Source organism: Sardina pilchardus, chromosome 16 (assembly GCF_963854185.1).
Source record: "Sardina pilchardus chromosome 16, fSarPil1.1, whole genome shotgun sequence".
Lineage (NCBI taxonomy): Eukaryota > Metazoa > Chordata > Actinopteri > Clupeiformes > Clupeidae > Sardina > Sardina pilchardus.
Genome location: NC_085009.1, coordinates 15,179,989 through 15,196,064, shown reverse-complemented (window position 1 = coordinate 15,196,064; position 16,076 = coordinate 15,179,989). Strand labels below are relative to the sequence as shown.

At 40.4% G+C, this 16,076-nt stretch overlaps 2 protein-coding genes across 2 annotated transcripts; one reads left to right on the top strand and one right to left on the bottom strand.

Annotated features, from left to right (window-relative positions):
* Nucleotides 1-89: 89 nt before the first annotated feature.
* On the bottom strand, nt 90-2,798 carry ppil3 (peptidylprolyl isomerase (cyclophilin)-like 3). Its single transcript, XM_062516422.1, has 6 exons — nt 2,663-2,798; nt 2,416-2,486; nt 1,370-1,463; nt 819-886; nt 439-557; nt 90-347 (listed from the first exon to the last, which is right to left on the bottom strand). Exons 1-6 carry the CDS (start codon nt 2,667-2,669, stop codon nt 221-223), a joined length of 486 nt encoding a protein of 161 aa, XP_062372406.1. The 5' UTR covers nt 2,670-2,798; the 3' UTR covers nt 90-220.
* A 2,582-nt stretch (nt 2,799-5,380) lies between these two features.
* On the top strand, nt 5,381-11,354 carry lrrc8ab (leucine rich repeat containing 8 VRAC subunit Ab). The gene is made up of 3 exons (XM_062516572.1): nt 5,381-5,586; nt 8,359-10,477; nt 10,591-11,354. The coding sequence occupies exons 2-3, from the start codon at nt 8,366-8,368 to the stop codon at nt 10,864-10,866; spliced, it is 2,388 nt and encodes a 795-aa protein (XP_062372556.1). The 5' UTR covers nt 5,381-5,586; nt 8,359-8,365; the 3' UTR covers nt 10,867-11,354.
* The last annotated feature ends 4,722 nt before the right edge of the window (nt 11,355-16,076 follow it).

The following is a 16,076-nucleotide window of genomic DNA, read 5'->3' as shown; positions in this document are numbered from 1 at the left end:
CAGACAATGATTCCAGAAGTAGTAGTACCGGTAGTGATGAGCAATTTGAGGTAGTTAAAAGGATAAATTCATTTGAGTACACCTTCAAGTTACACGTTTTTCTGTAAAATTATTTTAATTTTTTGAATTATTATTTTTATAAAGACAAACAAACCTTACAAAATGCATTTCTATAAAACAAAATAAAAGACAATTATCTCCAGGTTTGGGAAAGACGTCATTAACCAGCAAACGGGTTTGCATGGAGAGTCACATCCTTTATACGGACATCATTTAAGGGTCGGAAAGTCTTCTCATTGATTGGGAGTTTCTCTAATTCATCAAGGGTTTCCAAACCATCAATAATCCTGAAAAACAAAAAAACAGAAAATGATGTCAAGCGACAAATTAGATAGAAATGTGGCTAAATAAATCCAAGTCTTTCAAGACAAAACCTACTTTCCAAAGACGGTGTACTTCATGTCCAAGTGAGGCTGCTTGGCATAGACGAAGTAGAACTGTGATGCATTTGTGTTTGGGCCATTGTTTGCCATGGCGACCACACCACGGACATTATGCTGCAGGAACAATTAAAGTTTATTTTAGTGGTATTTAGCAGATGCTAATGTCTAAAGCAATAAACATTACATTAACAAAATATCAAATCAAATAGCCTAAAAACATCATTAATACACAACATATACTTTAACAGAATAATAACAATAGTCGTCGCCATGTACAAAAATGTATTGGAAAGAAAAAGGAAAAAATATTGTTAGGGTAATGTGGTTATGGCGCTATTTCTTGCTTGACAATCAATATTTCATACTGTTCCATACCTTCAGGTGTTCGCTGAACTCATCTTCAAATTTTCGCCCCCAAATACTTGTTCCACCCTTTCCAGTTCCTATGGGAAATAAAACTAGTTAGTCACTTAACTTTGCAAATACAAAAGTGGTTTAAAAGATTGTGCAAGTGGTGTAATACAAAGAATAAACCTATTCACTAATGTTAAACATCACAAGATCGCAAAGGTGTGAAACTTTGTGTTTAAGCAATTTCATATCCATGTTATGACAATATTATTCCCAATAGTACCAGCTAAAAGTTTGGACAACAGTAGAATGGTACTGGCTGAAAAGTAACTGTGGCTTTATAGTAATAAAACATCCACACATCCATGCTGTGTTTATTTAAGCCAGCAGTGTTTTGTATGATATAGGATTTCACACAGGAGTGTTGTGGATCTTCATGTCTGTAAAATAGTGCTCTATTTAGTGTGACACAAAGAGTCTCATTTCAATAGGTCTAGTAGCCTGGCTAGCGCCTACCACTTCTCAAATGAGACGTGGTCTGGCAACCAGACGTTCATTTCCTCGTATTTGATTACCTGTGGGGTCCCCAGTCTGTACCATGAAGCCTTTGATGTTTCGGTGAAAAATGCATCCATCGTAGAATCCACCAGCAGATAAAGCCAAGAAATTCTGTTGGCAACACACAATGTTTGTCAACAGTACACAAAACAGTAAATATAGAAGTGTTTACAACAGGCAGTGTGATCAGTAAACAAATGATCAGTCTACAAGTATGTATCCACTGCCAGACATCCCACTTGTTTTAACATTTTAGTTCAGGCCTTCACCAGAGGTCCTCAAACTTCTTGGGGCTAATGCACACACATGTGACATATGTTCACTGATTATCAGGCATCACATACATTGTAGGCTACAACAGTTCATCAGTAGGCCTATGGCAACATTTTTTCTACACAGTGTGTTTGTCATAATCCTGCTCATGATTTCTAGATCCAGGTTCATGTTTTTGACTAGCTTCAGATTCCCTGCCATGTAATGCTATTTTTGTGCGTTTTGCCTGTCTTAAGATACTGTCCCTGGTTACTTCCGCTTCTGCTTTGGTTTACTCTCTGTGTCCTATACCATGTGTTCATTTGTTTACCCTTTTCAAGTGCTTTTTGTCCCCTATCCCTGTCTCTGCCCCTCACCGGAGTCTTGTTAAATCCCCCCCCTCTTCTTCCCTGATTATTGATTTTGGATGTTCATGGTCCTGTCTGTCTAAGTGTGTGTGTGTGTGTGTGTGTGTGTGTGTGTGTGTGTGTGTGTGAGAAAGCAATCTTTTGGGGTGGGGTAGTATGTCGACCCCCTTCCCCTCCCCTCCTCCCCCTCACAAACACAAACAAACGAAAAAAGCATAAGCATTCAACCATGCACTGTACCTGAAGAAATACTTTTCTGAAGAAATCTTGAAAGTCTTGCCACCCAATTCTAGATCCCTGCTCTTAAATTCGCCTGTTCTTACTCGACTACTAGCCTATTCTTCACAAGCCTGCGGACCCATCTTTTAAAAAACACGTTTACAGTAGGCTAAGTAAGTAAGTAGTTTCAATTGAAAGATTAATTGCGAATGTGTGCACCTTACCTCGCATGCCTTCGGGGCACGTTCACAAAACAATTCGATCTTTAAATCCCCCAAATCTGTATGTAGAGTCACTGCCTGAAAATATAAAGTACAACGAATTAGTAGGCTAACGTTGTTGGTACATGGCTAGTCAAACAACCACCGGTAGTGATAGCTGCACCAGTTGTTCGCTTCTTTGAGTTGCTTTTGCGAAACGTATTTTTCAACTAAATGTATAGCTTGAAAAAGAAACGGCCTGGTAATATACTTGCCATTTTTGAACAAGAGCAGTCCCTCGACACCAACACATGGCCCACACACAGGGAAATTGGAAATAATTCCCCGTGCCTCCAAAGCGTCTTCTTCTTCTATTTATAATTGGAAGATTACGTCTGTAAAGTATATATCGCCACCTACTGGAATAGAAGCAACCAGTGCGGCTATTTTTACCATCCGGCCTCCTGAAGTAGAGCGCAGACTCTGGTCTATCTATCCCAGTCAAACTAAAGATATCATCCATGTGTAATTTGCTGTTATGTACAAGCTAACTGTCCATAATAACCATGATGTACACCATTTCTAGGCAATTCATTTTATATGAAAATGCTACACTGATGCTGTTTCACGAGAACCTCATGCACTTGGACTGACTGTAAAAAAAAAATGCATTTTCTTGCTTTGAACACTGGAGGGCAAACCAGATCGCCATGGCACAACAAAACTAAATGCTGGGTTCGTTCTTGGACCATGCCACAGCTTCTCCATCAGGTTTCATGGAAATCATGCAGGCCAGTATTTTTTGCATAATCAAAGCACACAAGAGACAGACAGAAAACCACAAATTATCTAATGAAACTCCAGTTGATCTTCATCCTCACCTTTGTAGCACAAACAAATTGTAACATAGAATTAATGAACTTTGGTCTGCCAAACTGTGCAATTTTACAAGCCCATGTAGGCTACAACCCTATTATTTGGATGGGGAATGAAATGGCCTGTTTTAACATATAGTGTCCCTTCATAAGAGAATCATGGTTAGGTCTATCTGGGATCCACATGAGTAATTAAAGGAGTTTTACAGTGGTTGGTTGCCTTGCAGCCAAAAAGTCAGTACTCACCTTTCACACTCGAAGTGGTTAACACGTCTGGAGGGGAGCAGCGATCAGAAGGATGGTTTTACAGTCTGTGTTCGGCGTCACAGTCTGTCTTCTCCAAATTGGCCTATCTATATTATTATATATTAGTATTATTATTTGTATTTGCAAACAGACAATGTGACAATAACAGAATAAAAAAACATATAATACAGTGACAGAACAGAAACAGACAGAAAGGGACTAACAGGTAGATCCAGCATCCAGGGGGGAGTTATGAGATGTGTAATATGAGAAGGATGAATAATAGTAGAGATAATAGTAATAATAATTTATGAGGCTCGCCCCGGATGCCTCCATGGTCAGGACACGGGCCGGACTCCACCCAAGTCGTGTGGCGGTGGGTAAAATAGAATAGAACACAATATATAGCCTACTTTTTTGATCCCGTGAGGGAAATTCGTTGCTCTGCATTTAACCCAATTTAACCGAATTAGTGAACACACACAGCACATACACAGTGAGGTGAATCACACACTAACCCAGAGTAGTGAGCTGCCTGCCCAACCAGCGCCGCTCGGGGAGCAGTGAGGGGTTAGGTAGGTGCCTTGCTCAAGGGCACTTCAGCCGTGGTGGAATGGTCAGGGATGGAACCGGCAACCCTCCGGTTACAAGCCCGAAGCCCTAACCAGTACACCACGGCTGCCCCCAAATGGAGAGGTGCTACGGGGCACAGCCACCGAGGGGCCCATGGCCACCAACCGACGGAGAGCTTGATGGAGAGCTGCAGCTAGCGGTTCCATGAAAATGATAAATAGTGAGGGAGAGAGTGGGTATCCTTGTCTAGTCCCCTAGTGCTATGTGAAGCTACGTGATAGTTTTATATTTTCATTGGTGATTAAATTTGCTGAGGGTGATGCGTAAAGAATGTTGATCCAGTTGATGAATGATTCCCCAAAGCCAAACCTCTAATGTAAACCCCCCCCCCCCCCCAGAAATATCCAAATGGCCTCAAAGGCTTTTTCTACACTGAGAGTGACATTGATTGCTTTGGCTGGTTGAGTTGAGGAGTAGGCTAGAGTTTAAAAAGTGTTAGCCTGTTGGCCTGTTGAGGTCATTTGAAAGTACACATGAAACAAATAATGAAACTGTGTGCACGCTGCGTGCATATCACACAGCTTTTCATTTTACATCCCAATGAACTTGTAATTAAGCATATGCAGGAGCACTAACACACTCCTATTCATAATAAGAATGAAAGATAATTTGTGGATGTATTTATCTGCTGAAGTGCTGCTTCAAAATTATATTAAAATCAGCAAATTAACCTAAATTAATTTTGCAGTGAATATGAAGAGGAAAGGGAATCTTACATCTTTATCACAGCAAAAGAAAACAGTGTGAGTGGATGTGTGCATGGCTTTGGCTGAGATTAGAGACTGTGGCAGATTCCTTGATCGGCCTGGAAGCTGTGACAGGGTTTACATAACAGTTTTGATTTGAACTATCAAAATAGCTGCATACATCATTATAAAAAAAAATATCTGATCTCATACTAGCGTCTCAGTAAAATGCCACCCTCTGCGCACCCTGCCCTACCAGGCCTAGTTGACACATGTTTGCAAGCTATGAGATCTTTTTTCTCATACTGTTTCCTCAATTGTGAAAGTAATTTCATTTAAATAGGACTATGTCTATGTGACTATCTGATATGACCATGTTTTATGCGTATACCTATTGAGGAAAATACTGTTCTCTCATATGACAAATAAATTAGGTCAGTCTACAATCTGTCTATCTATGAATACGTTTAGACTTTTATTTTGAAAGAAAAAATGACGACTAGGGGCCATATTAGTCATGGTCACTACACGCATGACTACACGGGCTACACAAGAGATTTTTTAATGCACCAGAGGCAGCTGCAAACATGTTTAGAAGAACAAACTACAATCATATTATAATATACAACATCGGCAAACCAGAGGATTCTGGTCCTGTAGAAATGGGTCTCCATTATCTCCTAGGCAAATAGCAAAGTCGGACCACTTACAATAAACGTGAACCATCAGCTGGTCTGACTGCGAAAGGCACAAGGGTGAGTTGAGACATTTTATGCTGTTGACGTTAGCTTGTTAGCTAACCTAAGGTTTTATGGCTAACGTTAATGTATTTACCGCTACTGCGTTAATGATTTGGAATAAAATTCCCTTTCAATCACCTGACGAATTCGGTGTCTTGGCGGAAATAACTTGACTACGCGAAATTCTGTGGATCTCTTTAGTGGCCAGAATAATTAGTCAACTTGCGCAGTTTTCAGCCAGAAACTGCTCGTTTTTGTGTTCAGTCGACATCCTTTTGCAGCTAACGTTATCATAACGTTAACGTTGCAAACACCATTGCCCACCGGTATTAAACAAATGTTAAATGTGATATTTTTAAAAAATGGTATTGGTTAATCCACTTATAACACACAGTCTTAAATCGCATGATTCGTCTGATACACTACTCTGCGTTCCAATGAAACGTGGTCATTTGAATTATAAACAAAATCATATAATAAGTAGGCTACGGGCCAAAGATAACATGACAAAATATCGCTATTTAATACCTCCAGTGCACATTGCAATAACTGAGACAAAATAACATTAACGTTGTATGACTATTATGCCTACATGTTTCAAAACCATGTTATAATGTTGCCTAGTTGTCCTCTCAAAAAAAAGAAATAGGCCTGTCATGGACTGTTCTTGGTTGATAGGCCGTTATCAATTGTGGCCTACAATGCATTGGGCAGAAATTGTACTGTAATAGCCTAATGGCCAAAGTGCAGAAGTTAGGGAGTGAACAAAGTGACTCGTGCATGAACTACAGCAGGGTTATAACTTTTTTTCAACTGACTGACTGTGACCAGCAATGACCATCATTCTGACCAAGAAATCAACCTGGAGACCACAACTGAACTGTGATTCCCATATGGGAGCTACATTAAATGCATTGCTGTAGGGCCGCAGAATTTGGGAAACATATCTCATTGGGTTTTCTAACAGATAATCCATGTGTGATTTGATTTGACATTTCACTTTGAAAGTCTATCTTCAGTGCAATTTTCCAAACTTTAAGTTGGACCACTTCTGAATGGAGAGCATGTCAAGTGCATTAGAAGAACTAGTGCAGAGCCCGTAGAAGATGTGCCAGAAACATGAGTGTTTTGGCACGTTGGATGCAACGTAGTGTTATGTTCTATTCAAAGTTGCAACGTGTCAACCCAGTTCGCATGTGGTGAAGTTACGTTCGTAGAGTTAACGTTTATTTCCCTCATGAAGCCTATACATGTTTATACACGTTTATTTTCGTCGTGTATATATATGTAGTCTAAACTCAACTCAGGAGTAGACTACGGTTCAGTCTGTAGTCAAGCAGCAGCAGTGAGGGAGTGACTGGTGCGCTTTTGTGTGCAAGGGGAGTGGCTACAGTGTTGAGAGATTAAGGCACAACCGGCAATTGCACCTTGTGTGGCCGATATATGTGCCATTTTTTGTTCATATAACATGAAAGTTGGCACTGCACACACTCGTGCCATTAGGATGACACCCACCAAATTTGAGAGCAGTCGGATGAGTGGTTCGAGAGTTATGCGTGGAACAGACAGACAGACAGAGTGACACACAGACAGACGTTCCTTGCATTTATAGATAGATTTATAGATAGATAGATAGATAGAAGAGATAGATAGATAGCACCCCTGAGGTGAGCTTCATTGTCTGTTGCACAAGCAGGGTCATATTAAAAAAAAAAAAAAAAAAAAATGAGGTAAAACTGAATATTGGAATAGAATTGTGAGCTGCCCGATTGAATGCATCCGTTGCTATAAGCACATTTCATTAGTCCAAATTATAATTTTGAAGATGAATAATAACAAAAAATGTAGCCCTAATTTCCAGGGACCATTGATGCATGTCACTTCTGTTGACATTCTAACAAAACAGAGAGCTTGCCACTCCCTCCCGTGCAATAGGCTTTATGCACGTAAGGCTCTTCAGGTAGCTCATTTATCCAATGGAGCCAGGTGTGTTTGAACCTGCCGCTATTGTAAATGTAATGAGTGTCTACACGGACCTGGTTGGGAGTTGCTCGCAGTAAATCAGCACGTTGCGATAAAGAAGGATTTATGCGTTAAAATTGTTACGCTTCTATTGGGCAAACAAGATATTAAGTGTCGGAATGAAGATGTAAGGAGCAAAATATAACAGAAAATGCCGCAACACAGTTAATGCTCCACCGGAAATTTAAATGAGCTACATGTAGAGCCCTTCGTGCATGTTGAAACTGTCCTAAACCCGCATCTCGTCGGTGATAAACTGGAACAGTTTGTTATGTTTTTATGGTCCAGACTGGACCAACTTGCTTTTGGAGCCTGGGCTGTCCACAGAGACTGCGTTTTTGTTTTGTATTCAGGGCACAGGCAGATAGCAGACGGTGAGATGATGTTTGCCGTATGTGACAAAAAATGTCTTAGCTTAGAAACCGCGAACCTTGCAATCTACACTGTAGATGATAATATTGTGTGCTCCAGTGCAGTGCAACCAATGTAAAAAAGAGCTTGTCTGGGCTGGATCCCTCTGTGAACCAGTTCGCCAACTGTCTTAAGTTTCCAGAACATGTCTGTCATCTGTCAGACTGGTCTCACACTGTGTGTGATTGATTGTGTAACATCTGTCACATTTTGTCTGTTGTAGTGTCACGTTACAGATATAGTCATTAATTTGTTGACGCCTAGTTTGTTGTTGTAGGATGTTATTGCCAAATCTCTCATGGGATCATTGGATTTCTCTCTCTATATTCTAATTCTACATGTTTTACTTTCTAGGTAAATCATGATACCCATTACGGAGCTGCGGTATTTTGTGGACACCCAACCGGCGTACCGTATCCTGAAACCATGGTGGGACGTTTTCACGGATTACATCTCTGTGGTGATGTTGATGATAGCCGTGTTTGGAGGAACGCTGCAGGTCACCCAAGACAAAATGATTTGCTTGCCTTGCAAATGGGTGGTGAATAAGACTTGCAGGAAGTATTTCAACTCCACCCTCACGGCAGCTCAACTCTTAGAACCGAAAGGGATCCAGTACAACCTTGATCGTCACCAATACAACTATGTGGATGCTGTCTGCTATGAGAATAAACTCCACTGGTTTGCCAAGTATTTCCCATACCTGGTGCTACTACACACCCTCATTTTTTTGGCATGTAGCAACTTCTGGTTTAAGTTCCCTTGGACAAGCTCTAAACTCGAGCATTTCGTATCCATTTTGCTGAAATGTTTTGACTCCCCTTGGACAACGCGAGCACTTTCAGAGACAGTGGTTGAGGAGAGCGACCCTAAAGCGCTAGGAAAAATGAACGGGTCGTTGGACAAGAAAGCGTCGTGTCTCAGTGATGATGTTGAGGCCACAGTTCCCATGATTCCCCCCATGTCTCGTTTTGAACATGGCATTGTGGACCACTCTGATTCTGGCGTCCTGGACAAAAAAGAGGGTGAACAGGCCAAAGCTCTATTTGAAAAGGTTAAAAAATTCCGCATACATGTAGAAGAAGGGGACATAGTGTACAGACTGTATATTCGGCAGACCACCATAAAAGTGATTAAGTTCATAGTGATTATCTGCTACACAGGCTTCTATGTGCATAACATTCAGTTCCATGTTGACTGCAGCGTGGATATTGAGAATCTCACAGGCTATCAGATGTACCATTGTACGCATCCCCTTGCAACCCTCTTCAAAATTCTTGCTTGCTTTTATATAAGTCTCGTAGTTGTTTATGGGGTTATCTGCATGTACACTCTGGGATGGATGCTCCGTCGTTCTCTCAAAAAGTACTCTTTTGAGTCCATTAGAGAAGAAAGTAGTTATAGTGACATACCTGATGTCAAAAATGACTTTGCTTTCATGCTTCACATGATAGACCAGTATGACCCCCTTTACTCTAAGCGGTTTGCTGTTTTTCTGTCTGAGGTGAGCGAAAATAAACTAAGGCAGCTTAATCTTAACAATGAGTGGACACTGGACAAACTTAGGCAGCGAATCACTAAAAACTCTCAGGAAAAGCTTGAGCTCCATCTCTTTATGCTGGGTGGTATCCCAGACACTGTGTTTGACCTGGTCGAGCTTGAAGTCTTAAAACTTGAGTTGATACCTGATGTTACCATACCGCCAATTATTGCCCAACTCACTAACCTAAGGGAGATGTGGCTTTATCACACGCCCGCAAGAATAGAGGCGCCGGCTCTAGCGTTTCTGCGTGAGAATTTAAAAGCCCTACACATAAAGTTCACAGATATCAAGGAAATCCCACTCTGGATCTATAGTTTAAAGAATCTCAGTGAGTTGCATCTCACAGGCAATCTTAGTTCAGAGAACAATCGATACATAGTTATTGATGGGTTGCGGGAACTAAAGAGACTGAAGGTTTTGCGACTGAAAAGCAACCTCACAAAGCTGCCACAGGTTGTTACAGATGTTGGGGTGCACCTGCAGAAACTGTCAGTGAATAACGAAGGCACAAAACTGATGGTACTGAACAGCCTGAAGAAAATGGTGAACCTATCCGAACTTGAGCTTGTTCGGTGTGATTTGGAGCGCATTCCTCACTCAATATTCAGCCTCCACAATCTTCAAGAGATCGACTTGAAGGACAACAACTTGAAAACCATTGAAGAAATCATAAGCTTCCAGCACCTCCATAGACTTGCTTGCCTCAAACTCTGGTACAACCAGATTGCCTACATTCCTATCCAGATAGGCACCCTAACAAATTTGGAGAGACTCTACCTGAATCGAAATAAAATTGAGAAAATACCAAGCCAACTCTTCTTCTGCCGCAAATTGCGGTTTATTGACTTGAGTCACAACAATCTCACTTCTATACCAGCTGACATTGGGTTCTTACAAAATCTACAGTACTTCGCTGTGACATCAAACAGGGTAAGGCTATGTTATATTGTAATATACATTATCCATGATAAGATCATCAAAACATCACGTTTTTGACTTAAGCATAAACACGTTTTCATTTTTTTTCCCCTCACCTTTTTCAGATTGAAATTCTCCCACCTGAGCTGTTCCAGTGCAAAAAGCTGCGTGCACTTAACCTAGGGAATAACTACTTGCAAGTTTTACCATCTCGCTTCGGCGAACTTACAAGCCTCCAGCAGTTGGAGCTCCGAGGCAATCGATTGGAGGGTCTACCTGTCGAACTGGGGGAGTGCCATCTGCTGAGAAGGAGTGGGATCAACGTTGAAGAAGACCTTTTCAACACCTTGCCCACTGAAGTCAAGGAAAAACTGTGGCGCACAGACAAAGATGCATCCTGAGTGACAGCAGGTCTCTGGTGTGAAGAGTAAGATTCATAATTAGAAATGGATTCTTTGGACAAGATTGAGTATGAACTAGGGTCCGTGTAACGCTTTGCAGTGCTTTGTTCTATTTGCAGAATTCACATGAAAATATGGAAAATGGGTTCAAAACTTTCATTATCCATTTGTCAGACTACTCAGCAAATGGACAATTGATGCTATATTTTAACTTTCGAGTGTGGTTTTTGAAACGGTAAATAATGAATTTGAAACAAAACTAAAATTGAGTCCATTTTCCAATTTTCCATTTTTCCATTTCTGCATCGTGGTTGGACTGAACCAAACGCGCCAAGGGATGTATAGGCCTACGTGGCGCCTCTGGCCAGTTGCAGAGATAGGCTATAAATGATACAGATCGAGTTATCAAGTCAAATTCATGCCAAGTGAGCTCGAGACGTAGGCCTATCTAGACCGACTGGAGGCGATTGAGGACCGCTCAACTCCTCATTCCCTCACCTGCGCCCTCGATGGTTAGACTTCACAGTCCTTCAGATAGCCTACAGTAACTTGTCTCATGCACTTGTTGCAATCTCTGCTGATGGTGCTGGTGTGTGTGTGTGTGTGTGTGTGTGTTGGGGGGGGGGGTCTATGGTGCGGAGTCGGTGACGCTTTCATGCTGCCTATGCAAGCCTACGATAGCATTTGTTCACGGTTGTTGACGGTTTGAATAAATGTGAGCAACCCTACCCATGAACTAAAACCTCTCCACCAACATGCCTACAGAAGCTGTTAAACAACAAGTTGACAAAAGTAGGCTATGCCCATTAATTACATCCATCTTAACCCAAGCAGACATCGGGTGAAGTGAAACCTCTGGGCCACAACGCAACTCTCCGGTAACCCCCAGCGTTCATGGTTCAGTCCAACCCCAAGCGCAAAAACACAAAGTTAGAATATGAGTCAATGTTTGACTTTCGAACTTCTGAGGAGAAAATCCCAAGTGTACTCAATGCAAAACAATAAAACACACAACAATCATCAATTTACCGAGTAGTCTGAAAAATAAATAATAGAAATTTAAAAAATTTTTCATTATTTTCATGTGAAATCTGCAAATAGAACAAAGCACTGCAAAGCGTTACACGGACCAACTAGATTAGTGTTATTGTTTCTCTGATGACCTTACAATTTATATGCAAAAGGACACATTTTTAATTCTGAATTTTAAGTTTACAGTATGTACTGGAGAAACTGAACAATAATGGTCTTCATAGGCCTTGTGTTTGTGATGTGTGATTTGTCCATTTTAGTTTTGTTTAATGTAAGGGCCACACACTGGATTATTATTGTGCCAGTTTATTTTTCAGCGCATGTTAGGAGCAACTTTGTGATAATGTTCAGAAGATACCATGATATAATTAATTAATTGTTCTGCCCTAAATTCATACTCCAACACCAGTATTTCTGTATATGTAAACACCAACCAATCAGTATAATCTCTGTCTCTGTCAGTTGGAAGAAATATAGTTGTTTTCATAATAACATAGTATAAAGACTCTTCCAGGTGTTAACACTGTAAGGTAAATGTGACCCATAACTGTGTGTTTTTGTTTTGTTTTTTGTTTTACAATTGACAGATCAACTATGTTATGCAAGAGATAACTCATATTCCATTGGTCAGTATCATAAAACAAATCCAAATACTGCTTGCTAGTCCTCTGAAATGATTCGGTTTCCAGAAGTGACTGGTGGACTAGGTTATCCCATTTATTATATGGCTACTTGGCAAAAGGACAAAATAAACTTCACACAATATGTCTTTTAAAATTGCATTGTTTCCATTCCATTGTTTTTGCCGAGAGAAAATAGAACATAACTTGTTAAGATGTAGGTGTTGCATAGCAACATACAGTGTTTAATCTTTAACTTCCATCACAGATACGTGAATCTGAAGCACAAAACACTTTGCCTAATGGCAGCAGTGTTTTTCTTTTCTTTTTTTTATTTCATGTGGTCATCATTGAGAATCAGATCTCTGAGAGGTGGGATGATCCACTGATTTAAGAGCCATATAATAAGCCAGTTTAAACTGCCAATCATGAAAGAGTTTTTAACTGATTGGGTCTATGCACATTTGTTAATATAGACATTGCAGAAGTCATTGCTACATGTGCCATGGCAAGACAATGATTTCCCTCCCATTGTTTTGCTGAACAGGTGTCATTTAACAGCTGTTTTTGGCAGCTCATGTTGTATAGAACCTCATGTGTCATCAAGACGACTACAGTGTACTCTAAAAATTATCTTTTGGTTGTCGTTTATTTATTTATTTATTTCACAACGGTTGTATATGAAATGTTTATTTCTTTTTTGGCAGGTGTAACCAGACAGACTGCAAAAATGGAATCAGCTAGAAAAAAAAATACAAAAATAAAATCCATCATCTCATTATTTGACTTGGCTAGCAGACAGCGAACATTAATCCTTAATCTCTGATTACGCAATAAAAGAATCTCCAAGAATAGGGCTGTGTCCTGCTTTAATGTGAAGGAAAGTCTAAAGCTGGTGTGTTGCTTTTAAGATCAAGGACAGTAAGATTTTAATGTGAACTCTATGTGAGGGCCTGAAGGGCTGTATTGTACATAGCAGAAGCAAACGTAGTAACCCCAGTTCTTTGTCTTTTCTCATCTGATTTAGATCTGAACAGAAATTGCACTGAAAATGTTGATCCCCTTTTTTATTTTTAATTTGTAATACTAAAAAATGTTGCTGTGAAAGGCATAGATTTCCTACAATACTGTAGCAGTTTGTCGACATACTTTTGGCCTCAGTGTTCTGTTGGCCTACAAATGTGTAAAAGATGTAATTTAACAATAAAAAGGGACAAATGTATGAGTGCCACGTTTTTGTAATTCCAGCCACGACTATGTAGGTGTACTGTAGTAGAAATCTGTTTTTTCTATTTTTCAAAGAAGCACAAACACATACAGAGTTCTCGGAGGAGTTTGAGTGGGAGCTGAGGAGCTGGAAGATGTTTGTAAGTAGAACAAAAAATCAGATTCCCCACACACCCTAGTAAACCTGGAAATTTAGTCCAATTGACTGAAACTGGCATTATGATATTCATCCACAGAAACTCATCTAGGTAGGATACCGGTGAAAAGCATGAAACGACCCATCACAATACTACCTGTTAGGCTATACTATTCTACAGTAGATTCCTGTGTATTTGCTGCATTGCGTATGAGCCGCAGGACAGTGTTATCTTCAAGTAAAAAGAAAAAAAGGCAATATTAACTGCTCCTGTGAATTAACCTCATAGCTGAAGAAATTTTGCAAAATCAATGTGTAAGCTGCGGCTAATAGTTGGGAAATTATGGTACACCTTATACAGTACTACCATGCACAATTAATATGTGATTCACTGTTTTATTACAGTAGAAAAAAGCACCCCACGTACCTGCTGTTATTAATTAATTTATTTGTTTTGTAAAGACACCGGTGGGAGTCACCAGAGTGCTATGGTTAGGTGGTGTATCCTAAATCCGATTTTTAGTTAATGTGACGAGATTTATTTTTTAAACAGCATCACATGGAAGTCAGTTGACTCAGTTCTGATTTGGGCCTCTTCCTGGTCCTAAATGAGATACTGGACTGATCTTTTTGCAGTGCAACCTTATAATGTCATAGAACATAAGCCAGCAATTCTAAAAAACTGCCATTTTCACCAGTCACTTTGATCAATTTGCTTTCAGTTACAGACTGACACAAAACTGTGGCCAATTCTGTCCATATTTCTTGCCAACATGACAAATGTGGAAGAAGGTGACTGAAGGCTTTTGGGGGAAAAGTGATTTTACAAATTGCCTAACAGCAATTGAAAGTCAATACTTGAGCTAAAAGATTTTTTTTCCTGGAGTACCTCTGCCACTTGTGGATGCTTACTGCAGATTTAGTGTTCCAAGTGGGGGACTTCAGACATACAGTACAAGTGATGGCAGGGTGAATGCTGGCTCAGATTTGGGAAGGAGATGGAGTGGAAAAACTCTGATGTGCCACCTAGTGTCTGTCTGGCTTGAGTTGCTCAACTGGGTGATATGCCATTTGTAATGGTGGATGACACAGGGTGCCTCTCATTATGCCTCCTCGATCCTCGATGCTCGATCCTCGAGGGGCGTTCCCACTGATCTAGAACTAACACTGGATAGACTATCCCATTGTTTCCCCCCCATCATTCTTTATATAGATCAGTGAGGATCGAGGCATCGAGGAGCGAGGGAGGACGTATAAACGCTGCATGAAACGCACCCACAGTGTTCCCATTTCAGACGAACCTATTGAGGCCCTACCCTTTCACCCACTTGAAGAATTCTACAGCTGTAGGCCGTCAGGGGCAAGGAGGGTGGTGGAGAGTGCCTTTGGCATCCTGTCCTCCAGATGCTGTATATTCCAGAGAAATCAACCTATACGCCTGAAAAAAATTCTGCTTGGGTCTTGTGCAACTTTCTCCTTAATCCCACTGAAAATCAGAGCAGTTGGGTAGAGGTCACCAGTTTTGAACATGAAAGGGAAGAGGGGTTCAAGAGAGGCTAGCCAAGTGAGGGAGGTGCTCTGCACATTCTTCAGTTCTCCAGAGGACACGTTTACTGGCAGGACAGTTAAAGTTTTGTTAATTTGTCATATGTATAGGTCAACTTTACAATGCAATGTGTGTAACAGGATACACTCAAGTTATATCAGCATGCATTCCATTTGACAGGTTATTTGTTAAAATACAGTATAAGTATAGCAATATATATATATATAAAAAAAACACTAATGAATAGACAGAATTAAAATTCCATTCATAGAAAAAGTCTCTGGCGAGGCAGTTTGTATTGCTCTGTTTAAAGTTACATGTGCAAGGCGCCACATAGTATTGCACATTTATATGATTAAAGTGCTAAGTGCATTCCTTGTGAGGAAAGACTATCTGTGTGAGTTTAAAAATCTGACAGCCTGGTGGTAGAAACTGTTCTTTAGTCTTGTGGTCTGTACTGCCAGGCTCCTGTAGCACTTGTTGGATTGTAGCAGAGAAAAAAAGCTGATGGGCAGGATGGATTGTATCCTTGATGATATTAATTCCAAATTCCAACTTAATTTCACTTATAGAGCGCCCACACTTTACACATGTCTCATGGCACTTTACAAAGTGTACTGTAAACATTCAGAGAGAGACCATGAGTAAG

Bases quoted from the DNA above. Each gene is read 5' to 3' on its own strand.
- lrrc8ab (XM_062516572.1), top strand. From the start codon at position 8,366: ATGATACCCATTACGGAGCTGCGGTATTTTGTGGACACCCAACCGGCG. The intron at 10,478-10,590 runs GTAAGGCTATGT...CACCTTTTTCAG, and splicing joins TCGCTGTGACATCAAACAGG to ATTGAAATTCTCCCACCTGA.
- ppil3 (XM_062516422.1), bottom strand. The intron at 558-818 runs GTATGGAACAGT...TTGTTCCTGCAG, and splicing joins AGTTCAGCGAACACCTGAAG to CATAATGTCCGTGGTGTGGT. The intron at 348-438 runs GTAGGTTTTGTC...TTTGTTTTTCAG, and splicing joins AAGTACACCGTCTTTGGAAA to GATTATTGATGGTTTGGAAA.